At 42.3% G+C, this 17424-nt stretch overlaps 2 protein-coding genes across 12 annotated transcripts in view; one reads left to right on the forward strand and one right to left on the reverse strand.

Annotated features, from left to right (window-relative positions):
- nrcamb (neuronal cell adhesion molecule b) overlaps positions 1 to 17424 on the forward strand; it is a 264169-nt gene that overhangs the window by 245254 nt on the left and 1491 nt on the right. The window lies entirely within an intron of this gene.
- Positions 110 to 15661, reverse strand: LOC130070847 (hepatic triacylglycerol lipase). The gene is made up of 9 exons (XM_056235399.1): positions 15589 to 15661; positions 15237 to 15409; positions 11491 to 11670; positions 10867 to 10984; positions 8756 to 8989; positions 7895 to 8140; positions 7651 to 7765; positions 6942 to 7160; positions 110 to 1224 (listed from the first exon to the last, which is right to left on the reverse strand). The coding sequence occupies exons 1-9, from the start codon at positions 15659 to 15661 to the stop codon at positions 1104 to 1106; spliced, it is 1479 nt and encodes a 492-aa protein (XP_056091374.1). The 3' UTR covers positions 110 to 1103.

The following is a 17424-nucleotide window of genomic DNA, read 5'->3' on the forward strand; positions in this document are numbered from 1 at the left end:
AAGAATAAAAAAGCAATTGCAACTTTATCTCGCAATTCAGACTTTGCAATTTATATTGCAATTATGATCCTTTTCCTGCAATTCCGGATTTTTCTCCCAATTCTGACTCTTTTTCTCACAATTCATACGTTTCTCGCAATTCTGACTTTTTATTATTTTATTCCGTGGCAGAAACAAGCTTCCACTCATTCCAGATGACTGAAGTAACTGAAAGTGTTTTTGGGATGTTCAAATCCAGCGTTTGCTGTGAAGATCTGCTCACGTGGAATTGTACGAAATGTTGATTTGAACCCCGGTTACGATTATTCCCTGCAAATGTGTTTTAAGGTTTTAGCTGCAGTTTCCCTGTAGAGGATTCTCACGGTACTATTAACACAAGGTTTAGTTTACAGTCCTTCAGTGGCGTCCGCTGAGACTCATCCTCATCGTCCTGCAGATGGGCGGCAGTCTCAGGTGTGTGAAGGGCCGCTCGCCGAGGGAACATCACGCGTGCGTTTGAGGACGCTTCCCTTCATCCTCTCTGACAGAGAGCAGGACTTTGATTATGTCACGTTCATCTCAGCAGGTGTAAACTATGTACAGTAACTGGAGAATTTCTGTTATATTCGAAGGTACATTTTGATACTTTTCTTTTGTTCACCTCTAGACAAGAGTTTGTCGAGTCCAGGCCGGCCGCCGAGCCACATCCGGTTCTTCTTTTCCATACTGCCGTCTGCCATGAAGAAACAAAGCGGCGCTTCTGTGGTTTTGCGGCGGCCTGGACTGGAGGACATCTGAATATTTGCCTGTATTTGACTTTTAATTTTTACGTAGTCTTGGTGAAATTTCATAGAGGAAAAGTGCACTGGAAAAAAAAAAGTCTTAATCGAGTCCAAATGTTGTAGGTGAAAATAGGCCGAACACTAAAATTGAGAAACGAATGAACAAAAAAGATTAATACTGCTGTCTGTTAATGTTCACTGTGTTTTATACAGTACCTAAATTTTTGTTCACTTTGAACATTTTTACGTAACATTTCAAAACGTATTGTGCAAAGAGATGTAATTTTTTTGGAGTACTTGAAATGCATTAATAAAAAGACTGGGTTGAATGGCTGTGAGTCTTCATGTCTGTGTCTTCATCCTCTGAGCTTTTGCTGTCGACGAGGATCTGCAGCGTCTGAACACCTGCTCCTCTGAGGCCTTCAGAAGCGTGACTTCAGCGGAAACACCACAGAACCACATCCTGCACAAAGATCAGACACCACAAACTCCACTCAGTCCTTTCATTAGATCAGACACCACACACTCCACTCAGTCCTTTCACTGATAGATCAGACACCACACACTCCACTCAGTCCTTTCCTTAGATCAGACACCACACACTCCACTCAGTCCTTTCACTGATAGATCAGACACCACACACTCCACTCAGTCCTTTCACTGATAGATCAGACACCACACACTCCACTCAGTCCTTTCACTGATAGATCAGACACCACACACTCCACTCAGTCCTTTCCTTAGATCAGACACCACACACTCCACTCAGTCCTTTCCTTAGATCAGACACCACACACTCCACTCAGTCCTTTCACTGATAGATCAGACACCACACACTCCACTCAGTCCTTTCACTGATAGATCAGACACCACACACTCCACTCAGTCCTTTCATTAGATCAGACACCAATCACTCCACTCAGTCCTTTCACTGATAGATCAGACACCACACACTCCACTCAGTCCTTTCATTAGATCAGACACCAATCACTCCACTCAGTCCTTTCACTGATAGATCAGACACCACACACTCCACTCAGTCCTTTCATTAGATCAGACACCACACACTCCACTCAGTCCTTTCACTGATAGATCAGACACCACACACTCCACTCAGTCCTTTCCTTAGATCAGACACCACACACTCCACTCAGTCCTTTCACTGATAGATCAGACACCACACACTCCACTCAGTCCTTTCACTGATAGATCAGACACCACACACTCCACTCAGTCCTTTCATTAGATCAGACACCAATCACTCCACTCAGTCCTTTCACTGATAGATCAGACACCACACACTCCACTCAGTCCTTTCATTAGATCAGACACCAATCACTCCACTCAGTCCTTTCACTGATAGATCAGACACCACACACTCCACTCAGTCCTTTCATTAGATCAGACACCAATCACTCCACTCAGTCCTTTCACTGATAGATCAGACACCACACACTCCACTCAGTCCTTTCATTAGATCAGACACCAATCACTCCACTCAGTCCTTTCACTGATAGATCAGACACCACACACTCCACTCAGTCCTTTCATTAGATCAGACACCACACACTCCACCCAGTCCTTTCACTGATAGATCAGACACCACACACTCCACTCAGTCCTTTCACTGATAGATCAGACACCACACACTCCACTCAGTCCTATCACTGATAGATCAGACACCACACACTCCACTCAGTCCTTTCACTGATAGATCAGACACCACACACTCCACTCAGTCCTTTCCTTAGATCAGACACCACACACTCCACTCAGTCCTTTCCTTAGATCAGACACCACACAATCCACTCAGTCCTTTCATTAGATCAGACACCACACACTCCACTCAGTCCTTTCATTAGATCAGACACCAATCACTCCACTCAGTCCTTTCACTGATAGATCAGACACCACACACTCCACTCAGTCCTTTCCTTAGATCAGACACCAATCACTCCACTCAGTCCTTTCACTGATAGATCAGACACCACACACTCCACTCAGTCCTTTCCTTAGATCAGACACCACACACTCCACTCAGTCCTTTCCTTAGATCAGACACCACACAATCCACTCAGTCCTTTCACTGATAGATCAGACACCACACACTCCACTCAAGTCCTTTCACTGATAGATCAGACACCACACACTCCACTCAGTCCTTTCATTAGATCAGACACCAATCACTCCACTCAGTCCTTTCACTGATAGATCAGACACCACACACTCCACTCAGTCCTTTCCTTAGATCAGACACCACACACTCCACTCAGTCCTTTCCTTAGATCAGACACCACACAATCCACTCAGTCCTTTCACTGATAGATCAGACACCACACACTCCACTCAGTCCTTTCATTGATAGATCAGACACCACACACTCCACTCAGTCCTTTCATTGATAGATCAGACACCACACACTCCACTCAGTCCTTTCATTGATAGATCAGACACCACACACTCCACTCAGTCCTTTCATTAGATCAGACACCAATCACTCCACTCAGTCCTTTCACTGATAGATCAGACACCACACACTCCACTCAGTCCTTTCCTTAGATCAGACACCACACACTCCACCCAGTCCTTTCACTGATAGATCAGACACCACACACTCCACTCAAGTCCTTTCACTGATAGATCAGACACCACACACTCCACTCAGTCCTTTCATTGATAGATCAGACACCACACACTCCACTCAGTCCTTTCACTGATAGATCAGACACCACACACTCCACTCAGTCCTTTCACTGATAGATCAGACACCACACACTCCACTCAGTCCTTTCCTTAGATCAGACACCACACAATCCACTCAGTCCTTTCACTGATAGATCAGACACCACACACTCCACTCAGTCCTTTCACTGATAGATCAGACACCACACACTCCACTCAGTCCTTTCACTGATAGATCAGACACCACACACTCCACTCAGTCCTTTCACTGATAGATCAGACACCACACACTCCACTCAGTCCTTTCCTTAGATCAGACACCACACACTCCACTCAGTCCTTTCCTTAGATCAGACACCACACAATCCACTCAGTCCTTTCACTGATAGATCAGACACCACACACTCCACTCAGTCCTTTCACTGATAGATCAGACACCACACACTCCACTCAGTCCTTTCACTGATAGATCAGACACCACACACTCCACTCAAGTCCTTTCACTGATAGATCAGACACCACACACTCCACTCAGTCCTTTCATTGATAGATCAGACACCACACACTCCGTTCAGTCCTTTCATTGATAGATCAGACACCACACACTCCACTCAGTCCTTTCACTGATAGATCAGACACCACACACTCCACTCAGTCCTTTCCTTAGATCAGACACCACACACTCCACTCAGTCCTTTCCTTAGATCAGACACCACACACTCCACTCAGTCCTTTCATTAGATCAGACACCACACAATCCACTCAGTCCTTTCACTGATAGATCAGACACCACACACTCCACTCAGTCCTTTCACTGATAGATCAGACACCACACACTCCACTCAGTCCTTTCCTTAGATCAGACACCACACACTCCACTCAGTCCTTTCCTTAGATCAGACACCACACACTCCACTCAGTCCTTTCATTAGATCAGACACCACACAATCCACTCAGTCCTTTCACTGATAGATCAGACACCACACACTCCACTCAAGTCCTTTCACTGATAGATCAGACACAACACACACAAGTCACCTTCATTTATAAAGCACTTTTTAACAGTATGAATTGTTTCAAAGCAGCTTTACAGTTATAATAGAAATTACTGTAATAGATTGCTTAGGCTTTACAACAGCATTATGATAAAGTTATTGTCCAGCTAAAGTTAGTTTTAATTGATTCACTTCTGTTGCAAAGATCATTAGTTATTAACTTAGCTAACACGACACCGTTCTAACAGAAAACTCTTAACGCGCTCCGGCTGGTGCCTGGTGTCTCGAGAACGCACTCCCTGAAATTTGAGGGTGCTAACGATTATCCGTTATCTCTGCGCAAACGCAGACAGTCAGAGTCTCCAAGACAGAAATTCTGAGTTGGAAATTCCTATTAGGAAATTCCTTGTTGGAATTTCCAAGTCGTAATAGACCAGTATCAGATAAACTAGGTTCAGCTCACCTCAAGGAGGAACGGCTAGGTTTAATGAGACACCTCCACAACGTTGTGGCGCCATGTTGTGTTACATGTTACAGTGAAATAAGATGACAGGTATTTACAATATTAACATGTGCACACAGGTAGTATTCAGTTCAAAGTTGTTAATGAGCCAATCGAAGCATTTTCAGAATTTATACGCAATGATCCAAGTGCTCGAAGCCACAACAGTTCAAACACAGCCCACGCAAAGGGCAGAGTCCAGTAATTTAGAAGAAAAGTTCATGAGAGGATCAGTCCATGAGGGCAGTATTAATATGTGTGAGGGTGTGTGAGGGGAGCGGCTGCAGCGCCTCCTACCGCACGGGTGCACTCTTAATATCCGGCTCGAGGCCTAACAGCTCGCCATCCATACATGGAACCTGGCCAGTTCTCATATCATTAAGTCACTCAAACAGCACAGTCTCAACCGAATGGTGGAGGCATCTGCAGCAGCTCAAACAACACCGGCTCTCACACACACCAACCAACAGCGCGCGGCCATATTTAAAGGAAAGTGACGCAAGCTCTGCATCAAATCTCGCGATACTAGCACAAAGTCTCGTGATAACGTGAACATAGTGTGGAGCAGTGAGAAATTGAAATTCGGAAATTCCTAGTTGGAAATTCCTAGTTGGAAATTCCGAGTTGAAAATTCCTAGTCTCCAAGGTGAAAAATTTGAAAATTCTTAAGTCAGAAATTCGGGAATTTCCGAGTTGGAAATTCCTAGTCTCCAAGATGGAAAATTGGAAATTCTTAGTCATAAATTCCAAGTCTGAAATTCCTAGTAGAAAATTCCAAGTCGGAAATTCCGAGTTGAAGATTCCTAGTTAGATCGAAAATTCCTAGTCAGAGTCTCCTATTCAAATAGTTGGAAATTCTTAGTCAGAAATTCTGAATTGGAAATTCCAAGTTGAAAATTCTTAGTCAGAAATTCCTAGCCGGAAAATTCCTAGTTGGAAATTCCTAGTCGGAGTCTCCTAGTCAGAAATTCTGAGTTGGAAATTCTTAGTCAGAAATTCCAAGTTGGAAATTCCTAGTCGGAAATTGGAATTGGAATTTCTGACTAAGAATTTCCGACTGGGAAACATTCTTAAACCAAGATCAATTTAATGGAGATGCAAAATGACATATAAATATCTTTTCAATTTGATAATTTTTTTATTTCGGTAACACTTTAAAATAAGGTCTCATTCTGCTCTGAAATTAAATGAAACTCACTTTTCCTGACTCTCTCCAGATTTAATCCGGATCCTAATCCTAATCGAAAATTCTTAGTCAGTCTCCTATTCAAAAAGTTGGAAATTCTTAGTCATAAATTCTGAATTGGAAATTCCAAGTTGAAAATTCTGTCAGAAATTCCTAGTTGGAAATTCCTAGTCGGAGTCTCCTAGTCGGAAATTCCGAGTTAAAAATTCCTAGTCGAAAATTCCGAGTTGAAAATTCCTAGTCGGATAATTCCGAGTTGAAAATTCCGAGTTGAAAATTCCTAGTCGGAAATTCCGATTTGGAAATTCCTAGTCGGAAATTCCGAGTTGGAAAGTCCTAGTCTGAAATTCCGAGTTGAAAATTCCTAGTCGGAAATTCCGAGTTGGAAATTCCTAGTAGGAAATTCCTAGTCGGAAATTCCGAGTTGAAAATTCCAAGTCGAAAATTCCGAGTTGAAAATTCCTAGTCGAAAATTCCTAGTTGGAAATTCCTAGTCGGAAGTTCCGAGTTGGAAATTCCTAGTCAGAAATTCAGAGTTGGAAATTCCTAGTCGGAAATTCCGAGTTGGAAATATATAGTTAGAATTTCCTAGTCGGAAATTGGAATTGGAATTTCTGACTAGGAAACTCCAACTTGGAATTTCTGACTAATAATTTCCAACTTGGAATTTCCGACTGGGAAACATTCTTAAACCAAGATAAATTTACTGGAGAAGCAAAATACAATAAAAAAATTATCAAATTGAAAAGATATTTATATTTTGGTAACACTTTAAAATAAGGTCTCATTCTCCTCTGAAATTCAATGAAACTCACTTTTCCTGACTCTCTCCAGATTTAATCCGGATCCTCCACACACTGAGTTCCAGGTCCTGATCGGGTCCGTTCCAGCTCATGATGTTCCTGACGCGCCTCAGCCAGTTTGACCAGACCAGCTCTCCCTTCCAGACCAGTCTGATGGACGTCAGGTGACCCAGATCAGCGGCCACCGCAGCCAATGAGGTGAAGGCCTTCGGACTGCTGCTGTCCTGATACCTGCAACACACCAGAGTTCATGATCTCAGACACACACATACACACAACATTAAATATTAAAACAACAGAGATTTGATCATAGAACTAAAGCTTTAAATATGATCTTACTAAGACATGTTATTGGCAGATCTTGATATTTATTTGCATTGTATGTGTCTGTTATACTGTTATAAAGATCTCATTGATTACATTACAAGCATTAGAATTTCATCTTATTGTCCATATAAATATCAGCATCTGCAGAAAACGGAATATTTTTGCTCAGTTTAAGTCTCTGAATAAAACGGAACTGATTTTTTTCTCCTAATGTTTGCCTGATGTATCAAATATGATGCAAAACATAAAACACATATGCATACTTATTTTGGGGGATTTTCTTTTAAATTTTGTCTAAAGCTTCAATAAACTGCTCCATTTCCCCCCCATCCTATTATCTCCCGGGTCAGATGTGTAGATGTGCGCAGGCTCTCCAGTAGTGTTGTGGACTCACAGGCTGAGGGGAAGGTCTCGGGCCAGGCCCCGGGTCCCGTTGAGCGACACCAACAGCGAGGTCTCGACCGGCTCCATCAGGTTCGTCAGCTGGACTCGGATCTGGTAGTGAAACACTGAGGGAGAGTGAAGAGAGTGTGTGTTCGCTCTATATAAACACCTTCTCCTTTAACCTCCCCTGCAGTTTTATCCAGACGCTCGTCTAGACTCAAACCTGGGCCTCCATTACCAGTGCATTAACTGACCTTTATATGGAGCTTCAGGGCCGGTTTTGAGGTATAGGCCTTTAGCGTTCCTCCCCGCGCGCTCGTGCCGCACATCGTAGCCTAGCGTGTTGCAGCGCATCTGTTTGCAGTCCAGACACAGGCCTTTGTTGAAGGTGCTGTCGTCACGGCAACGGTAGCCTATTATGGACTGGCTGGCGTTGATCAAGGAGTCGGTGAAGAGTTTTACTGCGCGCTCGTGGGCACATTTAATGGTCTTAGGAACACCTACAAAAACACCATGAGTCATTATAATAACAGTCTAGTCTAGAGTACAATATGCACTTTTAAAATAGTATGTGAAACACTGCTTTATTCAGTATGCTACATGATGCCGATAGGGATTTCTCACACAGAATGAGTCTGTCCCATGTTGAATCATTGGGTTTATGTAAATATGACTAGATGGATGAATTTGGCCATTGAAGTGTTTGAGTTTGGGTGTATATATTTTCATATATATTAGGAAGTGAATCAATCAAAACTAACTTTAGCTGGACAATAACTTTATTCTAGAGCTGCTGTAAAGCCTAAACACTCTCTGTTACTGTAATCTCCTGTTATCTCTGTAAAGCTGCTGTGAAACAATCTACATTGTTAAAAGCACTATATAAATGAAGGTGACTTCACTTGACTTAATTTTAATTATTAATTGTAATTTAGATTTTTTTGCATTTGAAGCTTGTCACCAAGACACATTCCTTGTGTAATTCCAAATTGGCAATATCTCGAAGCCCCTGAGGACAAGAACACAGTTCGAACGGCCCCTTATGTTGCATGTTCGATTCATCACCTATACCAGTCCGTTCAGCAATATTTCCCCACGCGTGTCGGGTTCGGTACCTTGCAGGCCGTACTGGAAGACGTTACTGTAGATGTCGAGCATCTTGCACCCGGGCTGAGAGGATCCTCCGTTGGGATAGAAGTCCACGTGCGCGACGCTCTGCTTGATTCCCACTCCCGGCATGATGCTGGATGTGGTGAAGGTGTGGATGGCGTCCACAAACTGAGCGTCGTCCGGAGACAGTCTGTCGAACGCCGGCAAACCTTCGAAGTGCGGCCCGGCCGGATCCAGACCTGCGTCACACAACACACATCAGTGTGTACTCGACTAATGCTCTTCAAGACCAGCTGTGATGTTGGCTGGAGAAAGCCTGACTAGAACGTTTGAAGAAGTTTTAAAAGCTTGAAGTTTGAAAGTTTTGACGGCAATACAGATCGTTGCTAGCATGTTTCTAGCATGAATAAGTACATTGCTAACATGATTAAGCATGTTGCTAACATGGTTTAGAACATTGCTAAACAGTTTCTAGCATGATTTAGCACATTGCTTGCTAATGTGTTGTTAGCATGATTTAACACATTGCTAGCATGTTTTAACCCTAAGAGTATCCGTAAAGACCGTAAAGAGTATCAGAAAATACATTTATTGCTATTAAATTCCTACTTATTAGGACACAAATAATACAATTTTATGATTTAAAAAAACCCCCGCTTATTTAACACTTATTAAACACGTTATTTTAACGCTTGTATCCCCAGGATACGTCACTCCTTTGGGGGTATAAATTCAGTGAAAACAGAATGCTTGTTTGGCAATGCTTGTTACAACATGTTAGCCATTCTCTCATAACTTAAAGTAAACATTCTTTGTAAAATTCTGTTGGACAATAAGTATAATCCTATTTATATACACGTCTTGTTTCTGCCTCCCAGTTGCGTGCGCAAGCAGTGATGACGTTGCTGAGAAATCCATGTATACTTTAGCATGTTGCTAGCATAATTGGCAGTTTTAAGAACCGTCATTTTTAGGAAACCGGGTAAGTCGGATTAGCTAGTAAATATAGAGCAGACTGAAGGTCTCAAGTTTGGTGTTTGTAGTTTGAAAGCCCAGGAGGAGTAAAGCCTGAAGTACACTTTGTTTTTTACTCGTATGCTAGAGCATACAGTCGAACGGGTAGCCTTGCAGAGTATACTCCATTTGATAGCATGCACAAACACAGAAATGTTTCATCTTTATCTCCAGAGGTCATGACCGATAAAACATGTCTGTGTATTCTTTTAAACAAGCGCTTGTCAATGGCTTTCTCAAGCTAACATAATGAGCGTCAGATTAGGATGTTTAGCTCTTTAATAGGTCTTTATTATCTTTATAGACTGGAACAGCAGCAAATGTGATTTCAGTGTTTCAGTGTGGCTGATTTAACAGTTTTCATCAGAAGTTGGTGGAGAACGCGGGCTCTTTCTGAATGGGAAGTTTCAGACTGGGTGATGTTAAAGGTGAACTATGCAGGTTTTTTACCTCAACCGAACAGCTTCGGAGTCATTGGAATGGTTATATTACTCTTTTCGGGTTGAATGGTGGTCGTTTCGCACCACCCTATCGCATGTGAGCGGAAAAAACACACTTGCAACTTTGAGCCGCCGGGCCGCCGGCCGCAGCATCAGGAAGTGTCGTGTGATATCAGGTCTCGCGATGTAACGAATTGCTTTACGGCAAAAAGATCTGATAAAATTCTGATAAAATAAGCATCAAACAGAAATAACCCGGCGCCGTATACATGTGGTGTTCGAGGCGCACATACAATACAGACTGCCGACAGTTAAACAGGGCGCGCGCAGCTCTTAAAGGGGCCACACCTTATTTCCACTCGTTACAGCGTCCATCCTACTGAACAGGTACCGGTGTACAGGGGAGGGGATCCGGCCGTGAGTGCGAGCCATCTCTGCGTGAGTGCTATTCACGACAGTACAAGTACTCCACAGCGACTCTAGGGGTCGCTGTTTGACAAAAACGGAATTCCTGCATAGTTCACCTTTAAGAACTTCTCTTGTTCATTCTACTGATCACGCTAGTAGATCGTCCTGTTAACATGACCAGTGGTCAGACGATGGTCCTACACTCCACTGACTCTGATAATCCTGTCTGATGTGTGTGTTTGCCTTCTTCATACCAGTAATGCGTCCCACTTTCCTGCGTCCTCTGAAATGGCTTCCCGCAAACCCAGCCACATGCGCTCCCAGGCTGTAGCCAATCAGATGGACTCGATCCAGAGAGAGATTACCAGCTTCCTGTCCAGAGAGGAAGTGGCGTCAGGACTCAAACACTTACTGATGCACAAACAGTATAGAACCTCAAACACACAAAGCTTTTTATATTTTAATAAAAAAATCACCATGAAGTTCTTCTTTTTCATGGAATATTGCAGTGTTTATTGTAAATGATTTATCGGTGCACATAATGAATGTGTTAATAATGTTGAATCAGAATCAGTTCCTCTTGCAGCATCTCTTCTCTTCTCTGATGATGTGGGCGGGGCTATAACCTGTCACTCACATGAGCTCAGCCAAAAGCTAACCACACCCATCCAATCAGTTCCCCATAGACACAATCAAGCCCCGCCCACATTTGCTCTTGTTCCAGAAGCGTTTCATTGGGAAATGATATTTGTTGTAGTTTCCGTTCACCACGCGAATGAAACGTTTCCGAAACCTTTGAACCACCAGCATGTTTAGGTTTCTATATATTTTAAATGCGGTTTCATTCCCAGAATGTTTCCATTAAAGATGGTCATTACCTCCAGCCATTGGAGCAGCGCGGCCACGTCCCGGCCCACCTGTCTGCTGTTCTTGGCTGCGATTGGGTACGGCTGAAGGGCCAGAATCCTCCAATCACTGATGAGCACGTTGACCTGCTCGAGCCGGACCTTCAGCGCAGACGCCAGATTGAAGATCCACTGCTCCATGAGTCCGTTCATCTGAGCAGAAGAGCACATCAATAATCATCATCAACCTTATCTTATAGAGCGCCTTTAAAAGCAGCTTCTCAAAGCGCTGTACACAAAATAACCAGTACATAGAACAAGAAATAAAAAACAATGTAAACATCAACAAGCAAATGCTTGTTTAAAAAATGTCTTGAGTTGAGCTTCAAAAATGTCTGAGCTTCTCTAAATTCAAGAGAAAGAGAGTTTCCAAGAGTAGGAAAAGCCCTGTTCCCCACAGATCCAAAGCGGTTTGTGGAGCAGAACTCAACAAGTTAGACTGAGGAGAGCAGTCTGTGTTTGGGCTCAACAGTGTGGATAAATAATGGAGAGCTGAGCCATGATGTAATGCTTTGTAATGTATGTCAGCATTGTAATTTAAAAATCGACACGAAACCTAACAAGTGCAAGGACGCCAAACCAGGAGAGATGTGATCGCAGGTCCTGGTCCCACACAGGCCCAGAGCTTTGGACATATCGGAGATTATTGAGTGTGAATTTAGAAACTCCGGATAAAAGCGTGTTACAGTAATCTATACGAGAGACAACGAATGAGTCTAGCAGCTTTTCAGTAACAGAGAAATTTAGCATAGGGCGCAATCTTGCGATATTTCTGAGGTGATAAAGTGATGCTTTAACAATGCTCAGTACAAAATAATCAAAGGTAAGACTGACATCAAAAATAATAATAATAATAATTCATCACATTTATATAGCGCTTTTCTGGACACTCAAAGCGCTTCACATGGAAGGGGGAATCTCCTCAACCACCACCAATGTGCAGCATCCACCTGGGTTAGGGTTAGACGCCCACCACACACCAGCTTACTGGTGGAGAGGAGACAGAGTGATGAAGCCAATCAGTGTATATATATATATGGGGATGATAAGGAGGCCATGATGGACAGAGGCCACTGGGCAAATTTGGCCAGGATGCCGGGGTTACACCCCTACTCTTTCGAAAGACATCCTGGGATTTTTTGTGACCACAGAGAGTCAGGACCTCGGTTTAACGTCTCATCCGAAGGACGGGTTCCTCGACTCCAAGGTTCCTCATTTTTCTGTGAGTCTCCAAAAGAAACATGATAAATCAAAGTCTTTGTTTAAACCCAAAGAAAATATAGTCTTTAAATGAATCCAAAACGCCTCTCGCTGTAAAAGTTTTCTATCAATGTTTCAGCCACGGCGAAAATCAATCTTTCTCAATACCTATGCATTTGAGATGTTCAATGTTGTGATCATGATCAATAAAATATCTGAAGTGACATCGTGTCTTTGAACAGCTGATCTATGTTCCATTTCTAATCCTCAGTGACCTCGATGTTTTTCCGTCGAACATCGGCATTGAAGTGCATAGATTGTATTTTTTGTAGAGCATGTTATACAAGATTTAATATAATATATTTTTGTGTGGAAAAGCATGTAAAGTTTTTACATTCTGATATAGAAGAACATGATGTACAGTTTCAACATGGAAAACAACCTTTTTAGTCGTCACGCACACATCTGATCTCTGAGCATATTTGCCACATTTTGGAAAAAAGTCAAATAAAAACTGAGATTCAAATTATTAAATAACGATCAAAGAAAACAAAAACAACCATTTTCAGTAAAACATATTCTGACATGTACGAAAAATAGTCACCAAATCAAATAAAAAAAAAATGTTTTTGTTTTTTGTTTAAAAAAACTTTTGAAAACATCTCTAAGGGAAGGGTCCGAAGCTAAAATAAAGCAATATTTATTCACAATGTATTTGATTTGGTGACTATTTTTCGTACATGTCAGAATATGTTTTACTGAAAATGGTTGTTTTTGTTTTCTTTGATCGTTATTTAATAATTTAGAGTCTCTCATATTTTTTTTTTCACTGTTTCAAGTGCTGATTGAAACCAATCCTCTTGAACTCAATTGACTTTGGAGGGTTTCAGAGAGTTTATCGAAGTCCTCCTCTGAGTCGCAAATACGTCTAAGTCTATGAACTTTTGCAGAGGTAGTGATGACTGTCAGCAGAAACAACCCTTAATGTATCTACCCCAGTACTTGAATTAACGTCCAAAAGGGTTATTATTATAAAGTCCAAATCATATTTACCCATGGACAAATGAGCATAACTTGGTTCCAGAAGTGTGTTTTGATTGGAACAAGTGTTACAGCAGCAATCTTTACTGGAACAACCCCAGTCTGCAATGAATCATTATAATACTGAGGACAGTAGGGCTCAAAACACAATATTTAAATAAGTTTGTGGGAATAGAATCAAGCAAGCTGTGGATTTCATGCTAGATGCGTCCCTTGAGAGAGCCTGAGAATCAAGCGTTGAGAAATGAGAGAAAGAAACACCAGCAAACCCAGATGGACGAAAGAGTAAAGCCATGTTCAAAGCATTAGCGATTTTAGATTAAAAACAAAAAGGAAACAAATAGTTGTTGAGGAATAGACAAGAAGGTAACAGCATTAACTTGAAGCAAGTGTCTGGGATTTCCTTGATTGTTTACAAGAGTCAGAGATATAATATGATTTTTCAGTCTCAATTAATGCTCTGTAGTCGCCCAGAATATTCCTCCAAGCTTGATAATAGACCCAGTCAGACGCCATTTACGCTCCATTTGTCGCTATACGGAGGAGCAGAGCGGGCGAAAGTGAGCTAGCGTGACCTTAGGGGTCTGGATTAGAGCTTTTATCCAGGACTTTCTCCTTGAATCCTCCCTTCCCTCCGTCAGAGGAACTGCATGTTTGTTGACACATGAACCGAGTCGAACCTCAGCGATACTCCGCGTTCACAGGCGGTAAACAGAGGGTTAGTGGGGAGATAGATTTCTACATCATCAACAGTACGTTCTAAGAACATTCCCGTTAAAGTCTGGAAATGTTACTTCTGAATGTTTTCTGAACGGTCAAAACATCCCGTTTCTTAAATGTTTTAGAAGTTTTTTCTTGGTTGTGAATGTTGAGGAAACATTCCACTCTTCAAACATTATGGGAACGTTACTTTTGAATGTGTTCTGAAACTAGTAACACTTAACGACTAAACGTTCGTAACCAACTAAACGTTTAAAATAAATAAATAATTTGTTTGTGCTAATGTTTTGAGAACATTACCCAGCAAGCACTTTTGCATTGAAAAGACGTCTACTAGCCGTCCAAACACAGCCCTGAGTCTAGGCTAAAACAGGGCCAAATCTGGGCTGTCAGGGAACATGTAATAGACAATAACACAAGAATAGACTCGTCATCGACGCATAGAACATGCCAAAGACATGAAACCAAACACCTTGTAATCACTGTTGACTGCTTACATGATGGAATATCGTACATCTCGCACTAAACTCAAGGATGTTTTTGCCTGAAGTGTTACTCATATAGCCGGACTGTATCGGGTCTATAGTTACCGAGACGGTGAAATGACGGCTATAGCTTGGGTATAGAAGACCAGATAACTGCGAATGAACATTATATTGATGTTACTGTAAGCCTTGCGAGGGTCGCTCGCTGGGACTGGACTGCAGCCGGGTTCTGCAGGAGAACCTCTCTGATGATGTGTCTGTGTGGCGGCGTACCGTCCAGCCGTGTATGATCAGCACCAGAGGAAGGCTTGCGTTGTATCCGCACCTCTGGAGGCTTTCGGGGCGGAACGGGACCAGGGCGCAGGTCTCCTCGAACACCGAGCCCTCGGCATACAGATGGAAGCCGGACTTCAGCAGCGTCTTCCCTGGAGTCTGCCCTGGAGTCTCTGGAAACAGAGCCAGATGTGGAACTCAGAGCATGAAACTGCGGCTTTCAACTCTTTCCATGGCAAGCCTTCAAACAGCCTCTCTGAGAACATGCAATTACAGACTGAAGTTCACTGTGTCAGACTAAACTAAGAGCCGCGAGTGCCGGCCTGTGGTTCAGGACTCGAGATCTGCTTACCTGTGATGTTTGAATCTCCTCTCACAGACCCGGTGAAAACACACACGAGGAATACAGCGCTCAGGACTCTCATGATCAACAGCTTCTGCTCTTCTGCGGGAGTCTGGAGAAATGCTCAAGGTGTGTGAGAGCGAGAGACGAGAGTGTGTGTGTGTGAGAGACGGTTAGAGAGAGAGTGTGTGAGAGAGCGAGAGACGGTTAGAGAGAGAGAGTGTGTGAGAGACGGATAGAGAGAGAGTGTGTGAGAGAGCGAGAGACGGTTAGAGAGTGTGTGTGTGTGAGAGACGAATAGAGAGAGAGTGTGTGAGAGAGCGAGAGACGGTTAGAGAGTGAGTGTGTGTGAGAGACGGTGGGCGGGGCCTGAGTGACTCATGGGAAACCCTTCTCCGCTCTGATTGGCTGCTGTTCTGCCTCTGTTGGAGGAAAGGGAAGGACAGGGTTAATGCGTTCCTGTCGGCGCTCGTCCTCTTCGGCTGGTTGTGGTTCATGAATGCTCTGGAATACAGACCTCGTTTTAGAGAAGACAGCAGAACATTGCGGAAGTGGAAGCAGCTTAAAAATATGAAAGTGTTAAAAGGTTTGATAAGTTTACTGTAAAGCAAATGTACTGAATGAAAAAAAGTTTATTCTACACAATATATATATTTTGCAAAATAATTTGGACAAGGCTATTAAATCAAAGCCGTATGTGTTCCAAATCTGAAGTTGGTATCATAATTTGAGCCCCTAAAATGTTTTAAAGTTTGTATCAAAACGGTTTTCACAGGATGAATTTTGAGTGTTTAATGATAAGTACTAAAATATGTGATAGATAAGGGGAAGAAGAAAAATAAAAAAGCACATCAAGCGACAGGTTATTTGGACAGAGAAAAAGACAAGATGTTATCAAGATTGGCTTGATCTCTGTTGTAACCTGTTGAAACATTTCATCTGCATCAAGGTTATTAAAGTTAACTCCAACCCCAACCAAAACTGAAACCATGAACTCAAGAAAAGAAGAAAAATTAAACTACACATTACAAATGGAATGTTAAAAAGTAACATAAGAACTAAAACTAAACTGCAACTATCATTCATTGCTTCAGAATGAACTAAAACCATGAAATAGTTTCAGACTTGGTTTTTAATAGTTCGTTCTAGAGTTGGTGAAGGACTGGCACTGGGGCGCTGTGATTGGCCACGGCTCCAGGCGGAGGCGGGCCTTCTGTGAGATACACCAACAGGGAATAGGTATGTTTAATTTAAAGAACATTATACAGAATTGTCAAGTAACTTGCATGTGTTAACTGAAAAAGAAAGTAAAATATATTGATAGACTAGAATAAGAAACGGAAGTGAAGGTGCTGAGGTCTTCATCGGTCGTTCACAGACACACAAACGCGGACCCGTGTGCTCTACACCTTTCTTCTTTATTTCAGCAAAACACAAATACACAGTCCATGTCGTAGGATTTCATTACAAAAGATCTTCATCTACTTTTTACCAAGACTTTCAAAACCAAGAAGCCTGATCTACAAACACATGAACAATAATCAATCATAAACATAAATAATGTAGAAAGTATATGAATGACAATAAGGTGGAATACAACTTTAGCATGAAAACTCAACAATCGTGATCTAGTGGAAAACTTGTGCACTTTTACTCGCGTGTTCATCGGGATGTTTGTGACAGTCTGATGCTTGTGTTTGCTGATCTGGACAGATTTAGTTTCGGTGCATCTGTCATTTTCAAGAGTTTAAAAAGCCATTTAAATTATTATTGTGGATTCAGTACAATATTATCATCAATAGCAACATAAAATCACACATTCTGTACAGTGGAGGATTATGGGGC

Source organism: Rhinichthys klamathensis, unplaced genomic scaffold (assembly GCF_029890125.1).
Source record: "Rhinichthys klamathensis goyatoka isolate OS25496 unplaced genomic scaffold, OSU_Roscu_1.1 h1tg000421l_1, whole genome shotgun sequence".
NCBI classification, from domain to species: Eukaryota; Metazoa; Chordata; class Actinopteri; order Cypriniformes; family Leuciscidae; genus Rhinichthys; species Rhinichthys klamathensis.

Bases quoted from the DNA above. Each gene is read 5' to 3' on its own strand.
- LOC130070847 (XM_056235399.1), bottom strand. From the start codon at position 15,661: ATGAGAGTCCTGAGCGCTGTATTCCTCGTGTGTGTTTTCACCGGGTCT. The intron at 15,410-15,588 runs GTAAGCAGATCT...CTCTGTTTCCAG, and splicing joins AGGAGATTCAAACATCACAG to AGACTCCAGGGCAGACTCCA. The intron at 10,985-11,490 runs GTAATGACCATC...CTCTCTGGACAG, and splicing joins CGCTGCTCCAATGGCTGGAG to GAAGCTGGTAATCTCTCTCT.